Source organism: Scaptodrosophila lebanonensis, unplaced genomic scaffold (genome assembly GCF_003285725.1).
Source record: "Scaptodrosophila lebanonensis strain 11010-0011.00,11010-0021.00 unplaced genomic scaffold, SlebRS2 tig00000001-arrow-pilon, whole genome shotgun sequence".
Taxonomy (NCBI): domain Eukaryota; kingdom Metazoa; phylum Arthropoda; class Insecta; order Diptera; family Drosophilidae; genus Scaptodrosophila; species Scaptodrosophila lebanonensis.
This window is the reverse complement of record NW_022060529.1, coordinates 10,896,252-10,917,527: the sequence shown is the minus strand read 5'-3', so window position 1 is coordinate 10,917,527 and position 21,276 is coordinate 10,896,252. Positions and strand designations below refer to the sequence as shown.

At 40.8% G+C, this 21,276-nt stretch overlaps 3 protein-coding genes and 1 long non-coding RNA gene across 4 annotated transcripts in view; 2 read left to right on the top strand and 2 right to left on the bottom strand.

Moving 5' to 3' along the window:
- Positions 1–19,682, bottom strand: part of LOC115634323 (sodium channel protein 60E) — a 36,862-nt gene extending 17,180 nt beyond the window's left edge. The window contains exons 1-4 of the mRNA XM_030531981.1: positions 19,045–19,682; positions 5,902–6,110; positions 537–745; positions 58–468 (exon numbers count right to left, since the gene is read on the bottom strand). Coding sequence (XP_030387841.1) covers positions 58–468; positions 537–745; positions 5,902–6,110; positions 19,045–19,081 — 866 coding nt within the window. The 5' untranslated portion in view covers positions 19,082–19,682. The remainder of the gene's footprint in view (positions 1–57; positions 469–536; positions 746–5,901; positions 6,111–19,044) is intronic.
- LOC115634325 lies at positions 985–1,550 on the top strand. The gene is made up of 3 exons (XR_003996431.1): positions 985–1,053; positions 1,180–1,272; positions 1,371–1,550. It is a non-coding gene; the product is annotated as an uncharacterized LOC115634325 (long non-coding RNA).
- On the top strand, positions 1,851–9,667 carry LOC115634324 (mitochondrial thiamine pyrophosphate carrier). Its single transcript, XM_030531982.1, has 2 exons — positions 1,851–1,884; positions 8,542–9,667. Exon 2 carries the CDS (start codon positions 8,542–8,544, stop codon positions 9,547–9,549), a length of 1,008 nt encoding a protein of 335 aa, XP_030387842.1. The 5' UTR covers positions 1,851–1,884; the 3' UTR covers positions 9,550–9,667.
- On the bottom strand, positions 10,046–11,229 carry LOC115634347 (glycine-rich cell wall structural protein 1.0). The gene is made up of 3 exons (XM_030532002.1): positions 11,194–11,229; positions 10,662–11,125; positions 10,046–10,529 (listed from the first exon to the last, which is right to left on the bottom strand). The coding sequence occupies exons 1-3, from the start codon at positions 11,227–11,229 to the stop codon at positions 10,046–10,048; spliced, it is 984 nt and encodes a 327-aa protein (XP_030387862.1).
- Positions 19,683–21,276: the final 1,594 nt, after the last annotated feature.

Sequence of the window (21,276 nt, the reverse complement as noted above, 5' to 3'; positions counted from 1 at the left end):
AATGAAAACTTATGTAATGTTTGCTCAATAAACCTGTTAAAATGCCATCCAACGTACATTTGCCAATCCAGATGAGACACATTGCTCCAATCAGCGGGCACGTTGCGGACACATTTATTGCGTAGCTCGCCCATGTAGACCTGTAGAGCGAAAAGGGCAAATACCATCAGGCAGAATATAGTTAATGTCATGACCTCTGCCAACTGCCGGAAGGAATGTAGCAGTGCGTTAATAATGGTCTTCAAGCCCGGCATTATGGAAACTGTTTTCAGCGCTCGCAGCACTCGAAATGTACGCAAACCGGCCAAGTTGCCGACCTCCATGCCAATAGTGGCATAACCACTGGTTATAACGACAAAGTCAAGCCAATTCCAAGGATTGCGTAAATAAGTATACTTGTTGAGCAGAAAGCCTTTGGCAATAATTTTGATTATCATTTCAATGGAGTAAATGGCGAGGAAGATGTATCTGCATAACAAAACAGGAAAAATAATCAATAAGAATAGCACAAAGCGCATTAGTAAATCCAAACTTACTCAGCTTCCTCTACAGTTTCAGTCATGGCCAAGAAGATGCAATTGAACAGAATGGTCGCCATGACGCAGTAGTCGAAGAATTGATTCGTTGCAATGTAGACACAAACGCGCCGTGCCTGACTCCATGGATAAAAGAGGAAAAGGCTCTTGGTGCCCGTAAACCGATGTATATAGTTTTTGCGAAATCTTTTCGAGACCACACAAAAAGTCTGTAAATTCCGAGATATTTAAAATTATTTATTAAGTTGAAACGGTTTTATTTATTGAAATTGAAAATTAATCGAGAAAAATAACGACTCAGCTAAGACGCAACTATCGGCTATCGAAAGCTGCCAACTGATGAAGCAACAGCTGTCAACTGTCAAACACTGGTGAATGTCAAGTAGCTGTCAAGAAAGTACTCGATACTTTTCAGCTGTCACACGGGCCACGCGCATCTACCCGACCGACTTCCGTTTTGTATTCTGTCTTTCGTTCTCAGACCGTCTTCAAGAGCAGAAGCAGTATGAGAGCTAAGGTAAATTCAATTATTTTTTCACATTAAAACTGATTCAAAAACACGGTCCAATTAGAGTAAAAGGAAAAGTGTTTTGTTTTTGTGTAATACAATTGCAATAATAGCGTTTAATTGTGTATTTTTCAGTGGCGTAAGAAGCGTATGCGTAGGTTGAAGCGTAAGCGCAGAAAGATGCGCGCAAGGTCTAAGTAATCGCACCAGCGTTCGCACATTTTCATGGTAAGTGTATTTTGCTCAGCGGAGCGCTAGCGCTACAATACGCGCTGCGAACGCCGGCGGTGACGCCCTGTGCTAATTCTTGCTTTTTCATTTTGCAGGAACTTTTGTCTGCAGAAAAATGAACATGCCGTCTGGGCAACAAAAAAGGCCCGAAGTAATTTTGCTAAACAGTTTCTCACGTAAAAATATGTGCATTTTGGAATTGAAATTCACTTTAAATATCGTTAAAATTGCTTCTAATAAATTACTGGATTTCATAAAGGTTCCGCAAAACTAAATCAATAAATTGTGTTATTAATGTGTTGTTGGCAAACGTGATAATTAAGCGTGCTTTTTCAACATAACCACATTCGTGCGAAGTGTAACATACACGCACACGATGTACATACCTATACTTGTATGCGTGCAGATTGGAGCTAGCTCGTGATTGTGTGTTTGTATAACTGCGGCATTTAAGTTCGAGCACTTTATTTGCCTAATATGTCATCGTCAACTGTAAAAAACTTATCCCAAACTCCAGCAAGATATTTGTGAGCACAGTTCTGTTTTACTTGGAACATAGAAGCAAGAACACGAATAGGGGCCGCCTGTCGCTTGAGAAACATCGCATTAGTAAGTAACTACATTAAACATTGACCATCTCCGCAAGGCACGCCAATAAATTAGCGCTAATATGAAATTCAACGCACAAGGAGACGGCTTGGTCTCAGCTTATTGCCCACCCATACTTTTCTTTGGAGGCACGCGTGCTTTGTTAGGTGGCAGTCAGGTTTTTGGCGCGTTCCGCTGCTCGGCAGGAGGAACACATGGAAATATCGATTCTTCAGCTCTCCCCATACTGTTCTCATTACCGTCGTGATTTCTTCAATTATATATGCAGATGCTTGCTCGCCTGCCTGCCAGCCACCAGATGGTTAAGGATGGTTGGCCAACGTGAAAAGCCTCTTGCTGCTTGCTTCTGCCTGAAGGTCGCCCTCGTCCGTTTGTTCGCTGTCTGCCTACCGCCCGTCCTCTTTCTTGTCCTCAGCGTAGTAATGCAACCATAAGCGCTGTTCAGTCGAGTAAGCAGAAATTTTAATGTAACAAGCAGAAATTACGATTGGGTGGCAGTTTACCATTTTGTGTGCTTTGTAAATTTACATGCCGCTTTTGGGTGCGAGAATCTTCATCGCCCTCGTCGCTTTGCTTGTGTACGTTCGTCTTGTACAACCGAGCTTAAGGACATTTTAAGTGCAGAAAATTAAAACTTGAATTTGTGTGTTGGGTTAGATTGAGTTTCCGTGTAAGACGGAGATTTAAGTAAACACGTTTGCATATAGTCCTACAGCTATACACGATTGCATTATGTTGCCTACAGCCAACCATAAGCTTCAATCTGTGCGAGGATTTCTTTTTTCATAACATCGCATATCTAGTGTAGGCCATTAAATGCCATTAAACACTTTGATTTTCCGTTACGCTTTCCAGCACATGGCTAGGATTTCGTATTTCAAGTAAAAGCCTAACTGTATTTGTCACACACAAGCACACATACATATGTACCCTCTACCCACATTGCTGTGTGCATGTGCATGCGTGTAAATGTCCTGCCACATTTTTGAACGTTACGGCCAACTGAGCGTGCGGCTATGGCTATGGCTTTGTCGTTGTTGTTCCTGGTCATTTAAATTCATGTTTATTTTGGCCCGCCTGGCCAAAAGAGCCCGTTACTTGAAAACATTTTGCCACTTTACGTGGTTACTGCGCTGTATGGATGGATGAATGGAACGCGGGTTGGTGGGGGTGTGGAGTGCCGCCGCAAAGTCTTGAGTACACTTGCATGTTCGCCTATAATTTGTCTACTGCGGCACCGCTGTGACGCACAGTGGCCCCTTTGGCCGAGAAGGGTAACCAAAACACAAAGTTTTGATACTATAATCCAGAACCGACACTGCCAGTGCAAAATATTTGTATGCTTAAAACTTTTAGAGAGAACGAAACAATACTAATTAATATCAGTTGAAGGAGCAAACATTTTTCAAACTTGGGAATTTAAAAGAAAATTGAATAAAAGCGCTTAAAATGTTTTCTTTAAAACTCTGGATAACACTGTTTTGTAAGCTTGCCAACTATTATTTTATGCCAAGTAAACGGCTGAACGTTGTTATTGCAGAATATGTGAAGTTTTGTGCTTTTCCATAAAGTTATTAACAGTTCCAAATGAAATTTAATTTTTTTTTAAAAAAGGTATCTTTTTAAAATAATTTTTTTACGACCTTACCCAGCAAATTTTGAAGTGTCTGTGAAATGGTGTCAAAACCTTTGCCAATAAGAAATCCCATTAGATTTAATTTTAGTTGTAAATAGGTTTGACAAATATTTAGATATAAACTGATTGTAAATACTCTGCTGTAAGGTTTTGGAAGTTGACAACCTTATTTCTGCTTGTGAATGTTTCTAGTAGAACATTAGGCAAATAAAATGTTCAATTCAACAGATTTGCTAATTTCGATTTCTTATATATTAATATACATATTATACATATAGTATAAGTGTATGTTAAAAAGATGTATATTGAACACAGACTAGTTCGCCTTAAGATCGATTACCTAAATACCAAAAGAAGCCACTGTGCGAAGGCTGCGGTTGCTGTAGAAAACTCTGGTCGGGTCCGGTCCGGACTAGGGCCGGCCAGGCCAGTTTGTTTAAGTCACGTAAATAGTGTGTTGTCAACTTTGTGGGCCTTTTTGGTAAGCCAACTATGCATGACCCATTTTGGCGCAAGTACACATACATGCATATGTATTTACATATGTGCAGATGTTTGGTTGAATGTAATCTTTGTATTTATATCCACAAACACACACACACAGATGTATGTATATATGTACGAGTATGTACAAAAGCCGTATGTCCATGCATATATTTATTTAACTCGCTCATTTCGTGCTCGCTGGCAAATTTATTCTCACGTCCCCGAATTGACTTCAAGTCCTTAGTCCTGACACAGCTTGCCAACGACAGCACATTACTTTGATTTCCGAGCGCTATAAACTTCTTTTGATTTCGAGCACCCACGAGCACTGTTCTAGGCATTTCCATTAACCTCAGCTTGGCATCATAAGTACTATGTATGTTTTAAGCTGGTGTAGCCATATCCTTCTTTGCACTACTTGTAATTTGTGTGAGAGTGCGTGTGCGTGTGCGTGTGTGTGTGTGTGTGTGTTGGCGTACATTTTGCACTTTTGTACAAATGCAACAGCACCGACATCAACAACAACAGCAACAGAGGCGGTGTGCTCCATTTCCGCTGCCATTTGCTGCACACACTGTGACATATGGTCGCGACTCGCGAGTGCGGAAAGCTGGAGCGGGGCACACAAATCTGGCACAGCTGCTCACTCACACCAGCACTAGAGCAGAGCTCTCATGTAATTTTCTTCTTGCTGGTGCTTTTTAATTAGTGGTAATGGGGCCAAATGTTTAATACACTTTTGCGCCTTAATTTTCGGCACTCGTGTGCAATTCATTTGGCACGGCAATATGCGTTTGAACAGTTATACGTTTACAGTTATGTGAAATATAATAATACGATATTTGAGAACAAGCTGATAAGTTATATTCGACAGCACTAATACTAATACCAGCACTAATACCTTGCTATCGCGTGGATGTAGTATAAACTCTACCCTGTCCTTCATTTTATACACATTATGGATTTGCTCATCCACGGCCACAAATCGCGACCATGCAGCTCCATACAAGTATGGTATAACAAAAATCAAAGCATATCGTTTCTATGACAGCTACTTTCTACATACTTGTATGTACGATAGGGTGATCTGACAGGGCCGTGCGCGAAATATTATGTGTGGCCATCAAAAGAAAGCCTAGGTACAATGTTTCAACGTAATATATCTAAAACTGAGGGAGGAGTAGTGATTGAAACAGACGCATGAATATCGCCATTCGAGCTCGTCTCCTCATCATAAATGTACCTATAAAATTTAGTCTGCCATCATTTCTTACGAGTTTCAAACTTACGAAAGAAGGCTTAGAAAAGCAAATTCAAAAAAAGTTTATTTGGTAAAAAAAATGAATATGAACATATGTACATATGTATGTACTAAGTTCGAGTTTTTAAACTAGACTTTTGCTTTTACTTTTAAATAAATAATCCGAAAAGAACTAAGTTCAATGCTGATTAAGGAAAAAGTTGTATTTCAAAACTTTTATAAATTTTTGACTGTGCCAAGAATAGAATATTTAAGGAATTGTGTTTATTTAAATTCTAAAAATTGAAACTAATTTCATGATTTTATATATTGTTTAAAGCCTTTGCTATGACAAGCCGAACATAGGGAAATGGCTTCCGCTGTTGCCTTTACTTTGAGTTTTCCAATCGATTTAAGATTTGTTGCTTGCGCAGGCAAGCCTGATACAGATACAATAAAGCTGGATATATGCAAAAATAGTTTTCATAGATTGACATTCCAAAGTATTGCATTATATAAGTATTATTCCAGTTGGAGCAGTATAGTGTTTGAGTGTTTTTAATGCAAGGGTCACTATTACTTTTCACGTCACTTCACATACTTGTATATTGTGTATATGTATGTATGTGTGTATTAAATGTCCAGTTCCACTTACCTCTTCATATATAAAGGTGTCAATCTCCTCGAGGGGCTTGCCGTACATATTCTCTGGGAACGGCTCGAACTTTTTCGGCAGCACATCGCCATCCTCGACGGAGGCCTTTGTGCGAGGATGAAAGCCGTACTCCCGCACCAATTGGATGTGGCGATTCTCGTGTTTGACTTGCGATTTTTGGGTGTAGGCAACGACTTGTTGTTTGGCAACTGCAATGGCAATAAAAGTTCGAAGGTCAATTTGCATTCTAAATTGTTTGGTCCAGGCACTTCGTTTCGGGCCGTTGCAAAAGTGTAAGGCAAATATTGATAGTTTGCAACTTTTTCCTGCACTTGCTGCCAAACTTTTCCACAACTGTAATCAATTAAAGCCTTCATTCATCTGAGTTGCGTTGAATGGGCATTGTTTTACATTTATATTCTTAATGAATTTGAACATAAAAGAGTAATATAAAAACAAGTCAATTAGCACAGCAAAATCCACAGCATGTCCCAGTTTTCGAACTCAACTTAGTTATTACTAATTAGTTATTTGGTATAGCTCTTTGTGAAACTCCTTTTATTAATCTTTTGCTTACGCCAAAGGCGAAATCAAGTACAACCCTATAGCGGACTAGCCAGAGCCGTAATCGTAGCTGTGTCTAGATTAACCCGGGAAATGAAGGTTATTAACTGCGTTGATTATTCGTCTTACTTTTTCCGCTACTTAAGAGTTTGTATTGGCTTCTACGCCCTTGAGAAGGTTTCCCTGGCAGCTCCGGAAGTAAAACCCCTATGAATATAATCTTCATTCGGCTGCCGTTGGAATCTCAATTGCTGCATAGTCGTCGCCTTTCACTGTTGACCCTAAGTCAACAGAAGGGGGCTTCACAGTAAACACTTGGGAAACAAATGCAACGCATAATACACGAACTTTTACTTTCTTACAAATAAGGTAAGTTGATGGAGTTGGATATATCAATAAAAAGTATACTTGTATTAATAAAAATAGACAAACAGTAATTAACTAATTACTTTTTAATTCGAGCAGTCTTTTGTTTTTAACTATACTTGTATATTTATTTTAATCATCGCTTAATATTTTAAATGTTTCAAAATTATTGGTAAAAGCCAACATAAATTCCAAACTTTTTTAACTAATATTCTAAGGACAATTATGTTAGAAAATCATTTTCAACATCGGCAACGTTGTGAATGACTTTGAATGTCATATAGGAATTTGGTTTATTATTTCTTTTTTATACTCTGTACATAAAATGTACAAGAGTATATTAGGTTTGCGGGAGCTGAAAATGTAACAGGCAGAAGGAGGCGTGGCAGACCCCACAAAGTATATATTGATCAGCATGACGAGACGATTCGATCTAGCCCTGTCTGTCTGTCTGTCCGTATGAACACCTGGATCTCAGAGACTACAAGAGGTAGAGACACCAAATTTTGCACAAAGATGCGTTATGTGTGTATTCTATACGAGTTTGTTTTATTTTTTTGAGTTTCCCCCCCCCCCCCCACTTCCCCCCTATGGGGGTTTTCCCGATTTTCCATTTTTGTAATCGCCTATATCTCAGAGACTATAAGACCTAGGGACACCAAATTTTAGTCCCAGATGCCTTATGTGAATACGCAGAAAATGTGTATTTTGGAATTTCCCTTCCTCCCCCCTCTCCCATGCAAATCGAGATTTTCTCTAATTCCAGCAATTCTTGGAATTTTGAACGAAATTTTGGAAATACCTCCAGTTGGTTATTATGTGTCCGTATGCCAAGTTTCACTATGATAGACCGATTTAACAAGAAATTATAGCCACAAATATATTTCTTGCTGCCCAAGCGTTACCCGCGGCTGTTGATGTTGCTGTTTGGTTGACTGCTAACATGTTTACACAGACACGAATATACGAGCATATACATACATACACTCACATAGACACAATTGCTTTGTATATGTGCAATTATACACCCTTTACGTGAGTTCAAATACCAAAAGAGGTAAAATCGATCAACAATTTTTTTTGTAAATCTCTTACTTTTTTTAATTTCTATAATTATTTTAAACATATGTACAGAGTATTTCAAAGTCGAGACACCCGACTTTAGCTTTTTTACTTGTTTTCTAATTAAAGTCAATAACATTTTAACTAAAAGATTTCACTGCATAGAAATTAAAAATCAAACGGTTTTATGTATGACACTAATAACAAAAAAATTGAAATTCCATTACAACTGAAATCTAAAAACATGTCAGCAATACAAATCACTCTTGACAAGATAAAATGTTGATTTATGTTTATCTCCTTTTTTGCTTGCTTACTTTCCTTTTGCACAATTGAGCACAATTTCTAGTGTTAGGTGTTGTGACCTAATTCTATTAAAAAGCCGCTGTTATACAAAAGGGACTTTCACTAATACCTCTGCATTATGTATACATGTATTCTTACGACGTTTGTATGCTAAGAAATTGATGATTTAATTGAAAGCATCATGATTGAAATGATTTGTGCCTTCCAAAGAATATCTGTAAAATACGGCATAAATCTTGGTTTTCACTTCGACCTTGGCGTAGATGCTTTTATGTGCTTTCAAGTGCTTCAAGAGGATATATGGAAACATGTGTTATTTATAGATTGTCGTTTTTATTTTAGATGACGAGCGACAATTCACCCACGGTACAACTGATGCAGGCCGTTTCTGGAGGACTTTCGGGAGCATGTACGCGGTTCATTACGCAGCCCTTTGATGTGCTCAAGATACGCTTTCAAATGCAGGTGGAGCCTGTGGCTGACCACCATCACTCCAAGTATCGGGGCACTTTGCATGCCCTTGCTGAGATTTATAGGGAAGAGGGCATACGGGGAATTTGGAAAGGACACAACGTGGGTCAGATGACGAGCATTACGTACGCGCTTGTACAGTTCTGGTCATATGAGCAATTCAGTTCTGCATTCACGAAAAATGCCTTCTTTAAAGAGCGGGATGGTCTCAGGTATTTCCTTAGCGGCGGATTGGCTGGCTGTTTGGGTGTAACTGCTTCGCAGCCTTTTGACTTGATTCGAACGATGGTGGTGGCCTCTGATCCGAAAAGCCACAGCAGTGAGATGTCGACGATGAGAGGCCTTGTAACCGTTTGGAAACTTCGGGGTGTGCGTGGACTCTTTCGGGGGCTAACGTTCACATTGGCCCAAATCTTTCCATTGGTTGGATTAAATTTTCTGCTCTACAAGAACTTCAACAAGATGGTAATATTACTTAAAAGACGCATAATGGGACCTGGTGATGGCCTTCTATTACCTCCCACACTTTTCGTCAATGGCGCTTTGGCGGGCGTGCTCTCCAAGGCTATCGTATATCCGGCCGATTTTCTCAAAAAACGCATTCAATTGGGTGGTTTTAGTCATGATCGGAACATGTTTGGCAGAAATCCAAATTGCCCAACATTGAGGGAGTGCATTGTCAGTACGCTAGAGCATGAAGGTATTATGGGTTTTTACAAAGGCCTGCTGCCCACTCTGGTTAAATCGGGACTTGCGACGGCGGTCTATTTCACGTTCTATGATACCATGAAGTTGCTTTTCATAACCCCCTTAAAAGAACGTGAGGCAAAGGAGAACGCAAGAAATGCGGATTACAGTTGGCCTAGTCCGGCTAAATAGCAAGAAATGTTAAATGTTATGGTATTATAGGTGGGCCGTTATCTGCCCAAGGTCACTCTTTCGGTTGTCCCCATGGCAAGCGAGCGATTTACATAATTGCCTACATATGTTACTTTCACCCTCCAGCGCCTAGTGATATAATATGTGCGTGGCGGAAAATTTGTATACACCATGAATGGATTTAAATTATTACATACTAATTTATTGTCTTTCTTTTCAAGTGTTTTTTTTTTTTTTTTTTTTTTTTTTTTTTTGTTATTTTTTGTTTTTGTACATATTTTGAGGGGGGGTTTTGACGGTTATATAAATATGCGCAGTGGATGATGTGCGAGAAGTGAAACTTGACGTAATGAAAAACCATAACTTATACTAGATCCAATGGGCAAATGAATGGGTAGAATGCGTTGGCAAAAGCGACGTTTACAGCTTGGACTAGACGACAAGTGCCGGGCATCTTCGGGTAATGGATGGATGGGTGCTTCAGTGCGTCTCCAGTTTAGGACCAGCTTGAGCTGGCGCCCGACCAACCACCCGACGATGGTGCCGAGTAACTGTACCCAGAATCACCACCACCGCTATAGCTGCCACCGCTGCTGTAGCTGCCGCCGCTACTGTAGCTGCTGCCACCGCTGTAGCCACCTCCACCACCGCCGCTGTAGCCACCGTAGCCGCCGCTGCCGTGGTCTGAAGTAGCGGCAATCGCAGCAATGTTAGCCTCTGCGTGACCATGTGAGCCACCGCCACCGCTGTAACCACCACCACCGCTGTAACCACCTCCACCGCCGCCGCTATAGCCACCGTATCCACTGCTGCCGTGATCTGAAGTGGCGGCAATTGCTGCAATGTGGGCCACACCATGATCATGTGAGCCACCGCCGCTGCTGTAGCCACCTCCACCACCGCCGCCGCTATAGCCACCGTATCCACTACTGCCATGATCTGAAGTGGCGGCAATTGCTGCAATGTTGGCCACACCATGATCATGTGAGCCACCACCGCTGCTGTAGCCACCTCCTCCACCACCGCTATAGCCTCCGTAGCCGCTGCTGCCATGATCTGAAGTTGCGGCAATTGTGGCAACCACTTCATGACCACCATGCGAACCACCGCCTCCGCCATAACCACCATGCGAACCACCGCCTCCGCTATAACCACCATGTCCATGATCTCCATGATCCGAGCTACCAGCTGCCGCCGCTATAGCTGCAATCTTGGCGTCATCATGACCTGAATCATGACCACCGCCGCCGCCATAGTGACCACCACCACCACCTCCGCCATAATGTCCACCGCCGGAGGCCCCGTGGCTTTCGGTTATCACAGCGTAGGTATTTACATGGCCACCTCCGCCGCCGTGGCCGCCGCCACCTCCATGAATTTCGTAACCGCCTCCACCACCTCCACCGTCTCCGTGAATCTCGTAGCCGCCTCCACCACTATAGCCACCATAGTCGCCACCGCCTCCTCCGCCGTGATGGCCGCCCTCCTCTGGCAAATGTATACGAATGTGAACGTGCTCCTTGCCAAAGGTTGGCTTACTCCAGGCTGCGGGGCTCGCTAGCAATAATACGGTTAACTACACACGGAAAAGAAGGAACCGTTAGATCAGATCAATCAATCACAATGAACAGTCAGTCAACCAACGTCAATCAGTATACGCACTATGAAACACTTTGCCATTGTCACGGCTGTTGTCAGGACTTGTTAAATCGTCTCTATCTCACTTCGGCCCTCTTGCTTGCTGGCAATGGGGCAATGACAAAACCGTAAATGATTCGGCAAGTGGCGCAGCTCAGCGTTTTATACACGAAAAAACATCCAGCGCCGGATTATGTAAGCTGAGCGATCGCATCGCCATGGAAATGAAGCGAGCGTTTGATTTCCAGCTTCGGCGGCTGCCATTGCTGCCGCTGCTGCTGCTGCTGCAGACAAAGAGAAAGACAGAGCGCGAGAGTTGTTTTTGGCCAAAACAAGTGGCCGTGGCCGTGTTGCAACTTTTGCGCCCGCTGGGTAGGCGGGCTTTGGGCCACACACCTCGTTCCCCCCTCTCTCCCCTCAACGCCACTCAACTCCGGTCCCGTCCTAGACTGCTCGGCTCGGCAAGAGGAGTGTGTGTCTGTGTTGTTGACCTTTTAACACCTGTATGTCGCCCTTTTTGCCAAAATTTCGAACCCGTTCGCTGCCAGCTACTCTACTCTTCCGCTCATTTCTGCTCCACTTTCATCAGCTGGCCGAGAGTTACGAGAGCCGAGGGGCAGCATATAGTATGCATCGGGCCATGATGGTCTTTAACTTCATTAGCACGGCAAACGTCGCCGTTCGTTGATCGCTGGCCGCTGATCGGTGATCGTTTTACTTCAATGCCAAAAACTTGGTAACAACTTAAAATCGTAATAAATTAACATAAAAGTTAGCCCATGACTGCATCATTTTTTATTTTTATTTTTGGTGTTGCCACCAAACGTGTTTGCTGGACGCCCGTTATTTTGATTACTTCCTATCGGTGATTCCTTATGCCCCAAAAAACAAAAAAAAAAAAACCGCTTAAACTGTCAAATTGTTATTGTTTAAGCCTGGCTGGCTGGCTGGCCGACTTGGGGCTGGTTGCAGTATTATTATACAATAAATATTGGCGCCCAGCATAAGCTTGCATAACGGTCGTTTGGATTTTTGGGCATGACTACGGCTTATTGCTGGGTCAGTTACAGCTGCGCCAGTTCGCGGCAGGCACGCGAAGGGTCTTAAGCCTGGACGCTGCAGCATTAAATTGGAAAAGAGGGGGAAAGTAAAGCAGTATACGACGAGTGTACGAGTAGTATATCTTGTCATGCTGTTGCATTTTTAAAAATGGAGCGTGGGTTTTGTTTATTCGCTTCTCATTTCCATTCTTACATCAGTGGCGATGACGAGGTCATGGCCATCATAGCGGGCTCCCCTCATTTGTCATTGTTCGGTTGTAGCTGGTGATGTTGTTGATGCGCAGCTTTCGCTGCTGATTACCCACAGTTTTCATTGGCATTGAACAGAATGTGCCATTTTAATTAACCACCACTGTTACAATTTTACATTTCTAACGGCTAATGTGGATGCGGTTGGGCAGCTACCAACGGGCAGCAGTATTAATGCTTAACAAAGGCATAGGCGTTACTAAAATCAGATCTCGGGGGGTCAAGATTTTTATGCGCTCTTAAACACTACATAATCGCATTATTTTTATGGTAATCACATTTTTCGATTAGGGGCAGTGTGTTATTGTAAAACGCCGATAAAATTAAACTTGCGAAAATGCAAACAACACAATAAAAAACAAATAAATTCCCCATTATTAGTCGGACAAATTTCTTGGCACCGACCATTTGTGTATAATTTTGGAAAGCACGTAGTGAATGTTTTAAAAGTGAATTTATATGTCATTCATTTTCATTCAAAATAAATCAATAACAAAAATTAAGGAGCGAAATACTTGTACATTCGAAACTGAAAATAAACAAATTTCGTTGACTTGAAAATTATGAAGAAACGAAGTTCATCAAAGAAGATGGTTTCAAATGTCTCCCATTTTTTTTGGATCAGTTCTGGCAGAAATCAGAATAGTCCTCTAAGCAATAATTTTGATAATAATATTTGAAAACTGAAGATTTTATAACACATACACGTACATGTATTTCATTCGGAATCTAGGGGGGGCAAACATATTCCCCTGTTATTTAAGCCCATGAATGTAGATGACTTGATTATCATTTCCATTGTGCAAGGTCCAAAGGCCCACAAATGAGTCCGCGCTTTTGGTAAAGTTACAGATATAGATTCAGCTACAGTCGCATTACAAAATCAATTAATAAAATTTAAATTTACCCGAAATGTAAACAAAACGAGGTGAAATGGCTACTACGAAAAATAACAAAGATTGCCAGATTGCCGGGTTACATAAAGCTTCAACGCTACTTTAACATCTCAAAAGAGCAGCGCTAACAAGTTCAAGTCGCTGGTTATCAAATGTGGCCAGCGCGTGGCCAGCGATTGAAACACAATGAAATTTGTAGCGCACGCGATGCGACGATAAGACCATAATGGCCGTAATGGGTTAAGAAATTTTAAATGCATTTCATATTTTAAGTATACGTCATTAACTAGCGGTGAAAATCAAGTTCGTACAAGGCATTGATTAACTGTCAGATGAGGCCCTAAAGACTCTGCTAATGCCGACTCAGCTAATACCGACTTTGGCTACGGGGGCCAACCGGTTGGCGGCGGGTCGCTGTCTCTGCTGCCTACATGAATTGCAATTGACGCACCATCTTCCCTGTATTACATAATATGCGGACCGACTACGAGCTGGAGCTGAGCTGCGATGAGCCAGCCAAAGGAAAAACTTGATTGTAACATCTTCATGCGGAAGCAAAATTATTCTCAAAGCGCCAAAAACAAAAAGGAAAATCCACACCGAGACGAGACAGATATTGCAACCATCCGCACGCGTACAGTATCTGACAAAAATATTTTGACAAAGGCAAATGTGTACTGAGATTAGAAAGTGAGAAAAGTTCAATTCAGATTCAATTCTCAGATTTTAAATGGAGGTATAGACTATAATTGTCTCACTGCCCTAAAGTTAGTATTACGGAAGGTACTAAGCTAAAGAGCCAGGGTCAAAACAGTTCGTATTCAGACTCTTTTAACCAGTAGAAATTAATATTGTTAAAACATGGTGCAAGTCAGATCCTTATAAAGCTCATAATGTGAAGAAAAGAATTTAAATTTAAAGAATTTATGCGAATTACTTGCGGTATAGGTGTGAGGACTTGTAGAAGAAAGACTAACGCATTCAGTGAAGGAAAATTCTGAACCAATTTCAATTCACCTTGCTCTCATATATGCATTTCGCCCTCTCTGCTTTCTTAGCTACAACCAGGTCTCGTAAATTACACTATTTGTGGGGTTAACACCATTTGTATTTTTATTACCCATGAAGGGATTTGAGCTTAACGATGCATTGGGACCAGAATCAAGTGGTCGTAAACATGCATTAAATAAATATAAGTTTCATCGTGTACTTGTATTGATGTTTGAAAAAGAAATCGGGAGTTTTTGTGTCATGTTTCTGTTAATTATAATTTCAATAGTATGTCGATTTACTCGCATCGACTTTTAATGATTAAACATCATCGTAAGCCATTTATGTTTCGATGGTTTTCTGAGTTCGGGACTGTTGTTGTTCGATTTTTTGAGGGACGTTCAAGCCGACCTAATATTGAATGCATTTAATATTTCATGAACACCTATTCATCTTCTTAAAATACTCTCTAATGTTTCAATATAGCCATATGCGTCTTTCCGTGTGCTCGGATCTCGGAAAGTATAAGAGCTGGATTGACCAATCTTGGTTTGTTTTGCGTCCGAGACAGGGCAAGATTTTATTTTGTTTATAGGGCATTTCAGAGTCGTCCATGGTCACCATTTCGAGACCCACAATTAATGGAAAATGCCTAAAATAGATATGCCTACAACATTCTTTTTTATAAATCAACTATTTTCTAACTATATAATTTCTTTAATCTGACATGGTGGGTTGTTGTTACTTTTTACTTCGGAATGAGCATAGTATCTTACACATATACATGATACATTAAAATATTGTTATCGTTTGCAAATAAAATTTAAGTTATTGTTTTATTTATTCGCTTTGCTTTATGTATTTCGATTCATTTCTCTTTCGTTTCATTTGCTGCTACGAGTATCTGTCGTTTCGATGGGTGCGCCAAAAACATTTTAGCATAACTTCAACAGTAAACAAAATAGTCGACAGCTCGTTAGTTGGTTTCAGATCATAAATAAGAAAGCTATTTTTAAATACGTTGCGATTCTCATGATTGTCGTATGTTTAAGAAGTGTACGATTTTTGAATTGAATGCCTACAATTACTTTCACTTGCAAAAGTAAATAAACATTGGAGGCAAGTCAAAATACTTATCACGTTCACTGTTTTGTGCAGTTCGCTTTTCCGAAAGCCCACGCGGCTGTTCGCGCACACATAAAGAGGGAGGCAGAAAGGTACATATATATTCAGTAGCATACAGACACAGCAACATGATTTCACGATCAGCGCCACTTCAAAAACCAGTCGAGATGCTCTAAGCCATTGGAAGGCAAACGCCACAGCCACAGCCACAACCAAAACCAAAACCACTACAACTAGTCACTAAGCGAACGGGCGGACGGGCGGACGGGCGGACAGAGACAGAGACAGAGACAGAGGCAGACCTTTGCACAAGTTCAATGGTGACATGGATAATTGCCATGCACTTTCGTTTCTTTTGGCGCGCTAGCTTCCTGGCCCGAAAAAACATTAAAAATACCAGCAAGTGGTTTATGGCCAACGTAAGTCAAATTTAATTCGTGCTGCACTGCGTCGTCCCCCAGCCATGACACACAATAGCCCAAGCTTCAAAGCGAATCTGAGTCCGAATCCAAATCTGAGTGCGAATGCAAATGAAAATGCCTTTCGTGCGAGACACAAGAAAGGCACAAATCCAGCGCAAGGTAAACTGCACTCAATTCCAATACACAATACGAAAACAACAAGAAAGGGGGAGGGAGAAAAAAAGAAATTGCTCTACATATTTAATTAGTTTCCGTTTCCGTTCATATTTTTAATCCGTTGTCTCTCTCTCTCACTTGGGCATTCCCTCGTCGACAGTGCTCCCATTTGGCTTTTGTGCATTGTTCACAGTCAGCGCTAGTTGCCTCCCATTGGGCCGAACTTGCATCCAACCATTCCAGTGTGCGCTTTATGGCGTTTAACAATTGGCATTATGTTGGCAAGTTAATTGTCATGCATGGGCATGGCCAACCTCACATACAGAGATCAACTTTAATATATATATATATATACATATATATACATACATATGTACATACGTATACATATTTGATGCATGATGTAGTAGAATAAAGCACTGGCAAAGGCGGTTCAGCTATTGCGTAACTTATGGCCAGTCATCAATGGAGCTAAGGCCATTTGTTAGTTGCCATTTCATTTATTGACTTTAAATGGGCTTTTGGCCCTTTTGCACCCCAGCAATACCAATACCAATAGCAACACCAACGGAATGTAATCAAAATGGCCAAAATAAAAGGGTTACAATGCATTTTGAACAAAACGCTGGCATTGACAGACAGCGGGTGGCCAAATTGTAAGATTGCTTTCTACTTCCTCCCCATCAGCAGCACACAGTTAGCATTGTGCTAAAGCCGATAATAGAAAACAGTTTGCTGTCGTTGTCCTTGCGGTATCCTTACAACTGGCCTAACTAGCTGTATGTGGAATATTTGATTTCAGTCAAATTTTATTGAGCTCGAGCAGCAATACGCACAATGAGCTTGGTATTTAATTATGTTGATGAGCAGCACAAAGGCACCACACACACACACACAGATACACACACAGAGGCACACACACACACAGATACACACACGCGCACATTTTCTAGCTGATATTCAGATAAGCAGATACATAGAGCTACATTTCGAGAAATAGACAGCGAACCCCACGGACCCATCCGCCATACTCATGCCACACCGCACACAAAGCTACACTCATAAAGCTATAAATGTGGTTTGCGTGCAACGTGGCAAATTCTATTTGCCTTCGGGCAGGTGTCGGTCTTGTTGTTGGTGACGTCGACGTCCACATCGACTTAAACGTCGCTTTTGCCATTCGCTTTTCCGGGCCTGTCCAGCAAGGTCAGATAACGCTAACGCTGATTTAATATGCAGCCCCACACCCAGAATGCCATAGAAAGTTGCGCTCATAAATGAAGTCGCAGATTTTATGGGCCACCTAAAGACAGCTATGATGCACTCTGGGCCAGAACTCGAAATAAAAATATTACCAAACAAATCTACATTCTGATTATCTAAGGGATAGCGAAATAGCTGACTGGGGATACAGCGCGAAATTAAACATAACAAGATAGAACGCTACAGTCGAGCAAGCCCGACAGTAAAATAGCCTGTACTCTCCACAAAAAAAGAAAAATTAAAAAAAAAAATTTTAAAAAAAAATTAAATTATTAAAAAAAATTAATGAATTAATTAATTAAATTAAATTAGAATATATGTTTATGTTTAGTTTTAACAGCATACATTTACATCACGTACCTATGCGTGTTTATATGCGTGTATGTATGCAGCACAAAGTTGAACCAAAGCAGCAACAACAACAACAGCTGCGGGCAGCGCTGCCGACAGAGGCAGCGCATGAGCAGCGATTTTACTTATGGCTATAACTTTCTTCAGAATTGACCTATCATGATGAAATTTGGCACACGGACACATTAGTACTAACTGGATGTACCTACCAAAATTGATTTCAAAATTCCGAGAATTACGGAAGTTATAAGAAAAAACACGAATTGCGGGGGAGTGGGGGGGTGCATCGAAAAAAAACTCAAACTCGTACTTTCTCGGTCTTAGGAGAATATGGAAACCAAGTTTGGTTATTCTAGCTCTTATACTTTCTGAGATCCTTGCGTTCATACGGACAGACGGACAGACGGACAGACGGACAGACGGACAGACAGACGGACAGACGGACGGACGGACGGACATGGCTATATCGACTCGGCTTCTCATCCTGATCAAGAATATATATACTTTGTGGGGTCTGCCACGCCTCCTTCTGTGTGTTACATACATGCGCACAAAACTAGTATAGCCTTTCACCCTTTGGGTACAGGCTATAAAAATTCAGCAAGCTTCTTATACGTTTCGGCTGTATCTTTTTGTGTCTATGGTTTGTATTTTTTTTTAATTTCGTTACACTTTAATCTCAAGTGTTTGGATATCCTTCATAGGACTTTATACCCTCAACATTAACGAAATAAAATCAATTTGAGTTTTAGCCTTGGCTCACTGCAACAGTTTAACAGTTTGGATATTTTAAAATGCTCATCGCAATATGCCAGAACTATGCAAAAATAGCAAATAGATGGGCTCTGATTCGTTTACTCTTGTACCATAAATATCTCAATAAAATGAATTTTATTCATTTTTAGATGAAATATCTCGGAGCTACACGCAAAACGCGCATCTTAACTGCTAAGTGGTTAAAAAGTTCATTTAATCATCATGGGAATAAACTCACTTCAATTGGGTAAATTGAAGTAAAAATAGGCAAGGACAAACAAATACCAAATATAATACGTAAGTTGGAAAAATATTAATATAAAACTCAAAATAGTTAAAATGTTATTATATGTATGTATACTGCAATGTACATATATTGCATACAAATTGTATGATATTATATTATATTATAACAACAATGAATATACAATTTATGTTTTCTTGTATAGGATTTTCATTCTAACCTAGGCTGGTGTGCCAAATGACTGGCGATTGCAACTGGCCCCAATTACTGGGCTCAAGTTCAGTGGAAAAAATTATCTTTAATCTCGGCATGCCATTGTGCGGCACATTGGCAGTTACACTCACCTTTCTCATCATTGGGCGTTATTTGATCATCACTCATCTTGACTGATTGTCGTCTTTTCTTTCCTTGTTGCACGTTTCTTATGTAGTTACTGTTACTGCCAACAGCGCCCGCATCCCTCTCAATGCTTAGGGTTGCCTAAACACGTAGTTGCTGTTTTTGTTGTTGTGGCTGCATTTTCCAAGCAGCGTGCGTGTCTTTTTCTCTCTATCTCCCTCTCTCACTCCCACTTCCTTGCTATTGTCGTCTGCTGTTTCACAATTTCGTGCCCATCTGCTTTTTGTCGTTCAAACTCTATTTTGTATTTGCGTAGGTATGTATGTACGTGTATACAAGTTACAGTTATACCTAATCCTGTTGCTGAAGAATGTTGAGCGTGCCTTTCATATACATTCAAGTATGTATGTAGTATTGCTTTATTATGTTTGCAAATCGTTTTGGTTAATGTTAATATTGTCGCTACTGTTGTTGCTCTTGTTATTATTGTTGCTGTTGTTATGAATGTTGCTGTTGTTGGTGCTGCTGCTTTTGGTTTGCTTGCTGTGCGGCTCACGTTTTTTTGTTGAATTTGTGCGCCCAGCAGCGCCTCATTGTGCCTAAGCTATGCAAATTTTATTTGCCGCCGGTTCCTTACAGCAGAAATGTGGCGACAGATTTCAATAAAATTTGCAATGGCATGGCCGGGCTTTTTGGGCGATTTATTTATTTATATTAAAATTTGAGTTTGGTTTTTCTTGCGTTGTTCTTATATCTGTTGACGCTGTTGTTATTGTTGTTGATTGCTTTACATTATGCATGGCCGCTGGCAAAGTTAGCAATGCAACAAAAAAAATGGAGAACCAAAATGGCCGCGTTCTGCGTGATTGCCTGCAAATAGAAAGAGATGGAATGGGAGAAAGGGAGTAAACGTTATTAGTAGTGGGAACTCAACCACGTACACACATACATATATACATACGTATGCATGTTATACTACGTACATACATATGTAGAGTATGTTACTTTACATTAATGTTAGGCGACGCTGCCACCGACATGTAACGGTAATTGCGAATTCTAATACATATATACATACATCAACACCTACGCACACACAAGCATGTTACGAGTACATTGCGTATACGCCGCAGTGGGGCATTGAGGCATAACGGAAAAGATAAAAACGAGCAGATTGCGCTCTAGCTTTATTAAGCGCCGGAAAATGTGCACACTTTAAGACTTAAAGCTTTGCTAAGATAAAGTTAATTAACATTATGGCACACAACACACACAGGCACACATACTACTACGTTTATAGGGGCATGAAAGCTGGAAATCATTACAAGATATGCGCCAAAAGTAGCAGCATAGGCGCAAAATCTTGATCTTCTCCCTTGACAAGCTACCAGACAACTTGCTTATACTTTTTGTCTTGGCTTACCACAAATTTCAAACAATTTCATGACCTCCGTTAGTTTTAAAAATTAGTTTAGAGAAATAAGAAACTGTGAAGTGGGTTTTGGTTGACTGTTATCAGTTTCTTTTTATATTTTCAAATGTATAATTGTATTTATTTTATTGTTGATTGCATGCTCTATGGTAGCACTAATTATACCAGATAGCAGAAAAATCCAGAAATAAAGTCAGTTGGCAAAAATAGGAGACAAATTCAATTTCTTGATTTGGAATTTGAGTTCGTTGGCTAGCATAAACGAATCAACTGCAGCAGACACAATGAGGCATACAGAAGCAGGTCCTAGGCAGTAACGCACAAGGAGCGACAACAACAGCACCAAAAACATTAGATATACGAATTGATAAATGGACGACAGAAAGCGAAAAGCGGGCAACGGGCATGTTTACATGGATGGTTGCTTCGGAGATGCTGTGCTACCTTTGCTAATGTGGTGCCTCGCCCGCTGCTTCCTGTTGTCTTGTGCTCCTGATATTGTTGTTGTTCTGTTTTACAAACTTCTTGACACGTTTCAAATGCTGCTGCCAGCTAGCGAGCGCCTGGCAAAATGGAAAATGGAATGTGTTGCTTGGCAAAAATGGTAGGAGAAACGCCATCAAATATTCAATATCAAGTTTGCTGCTTATTTTCCTTCTTCCTTTGCTTTAGCGTACAGGATGTAGTGTGTGCTGGCTCCTGCTGCATTTATGGGCTTTCATAAAAATCAGCCGGAGGTGCGCAAACACACACACACACACACACATACTCTCACCAATACACCCACGCGTGTAAATATGAAAGA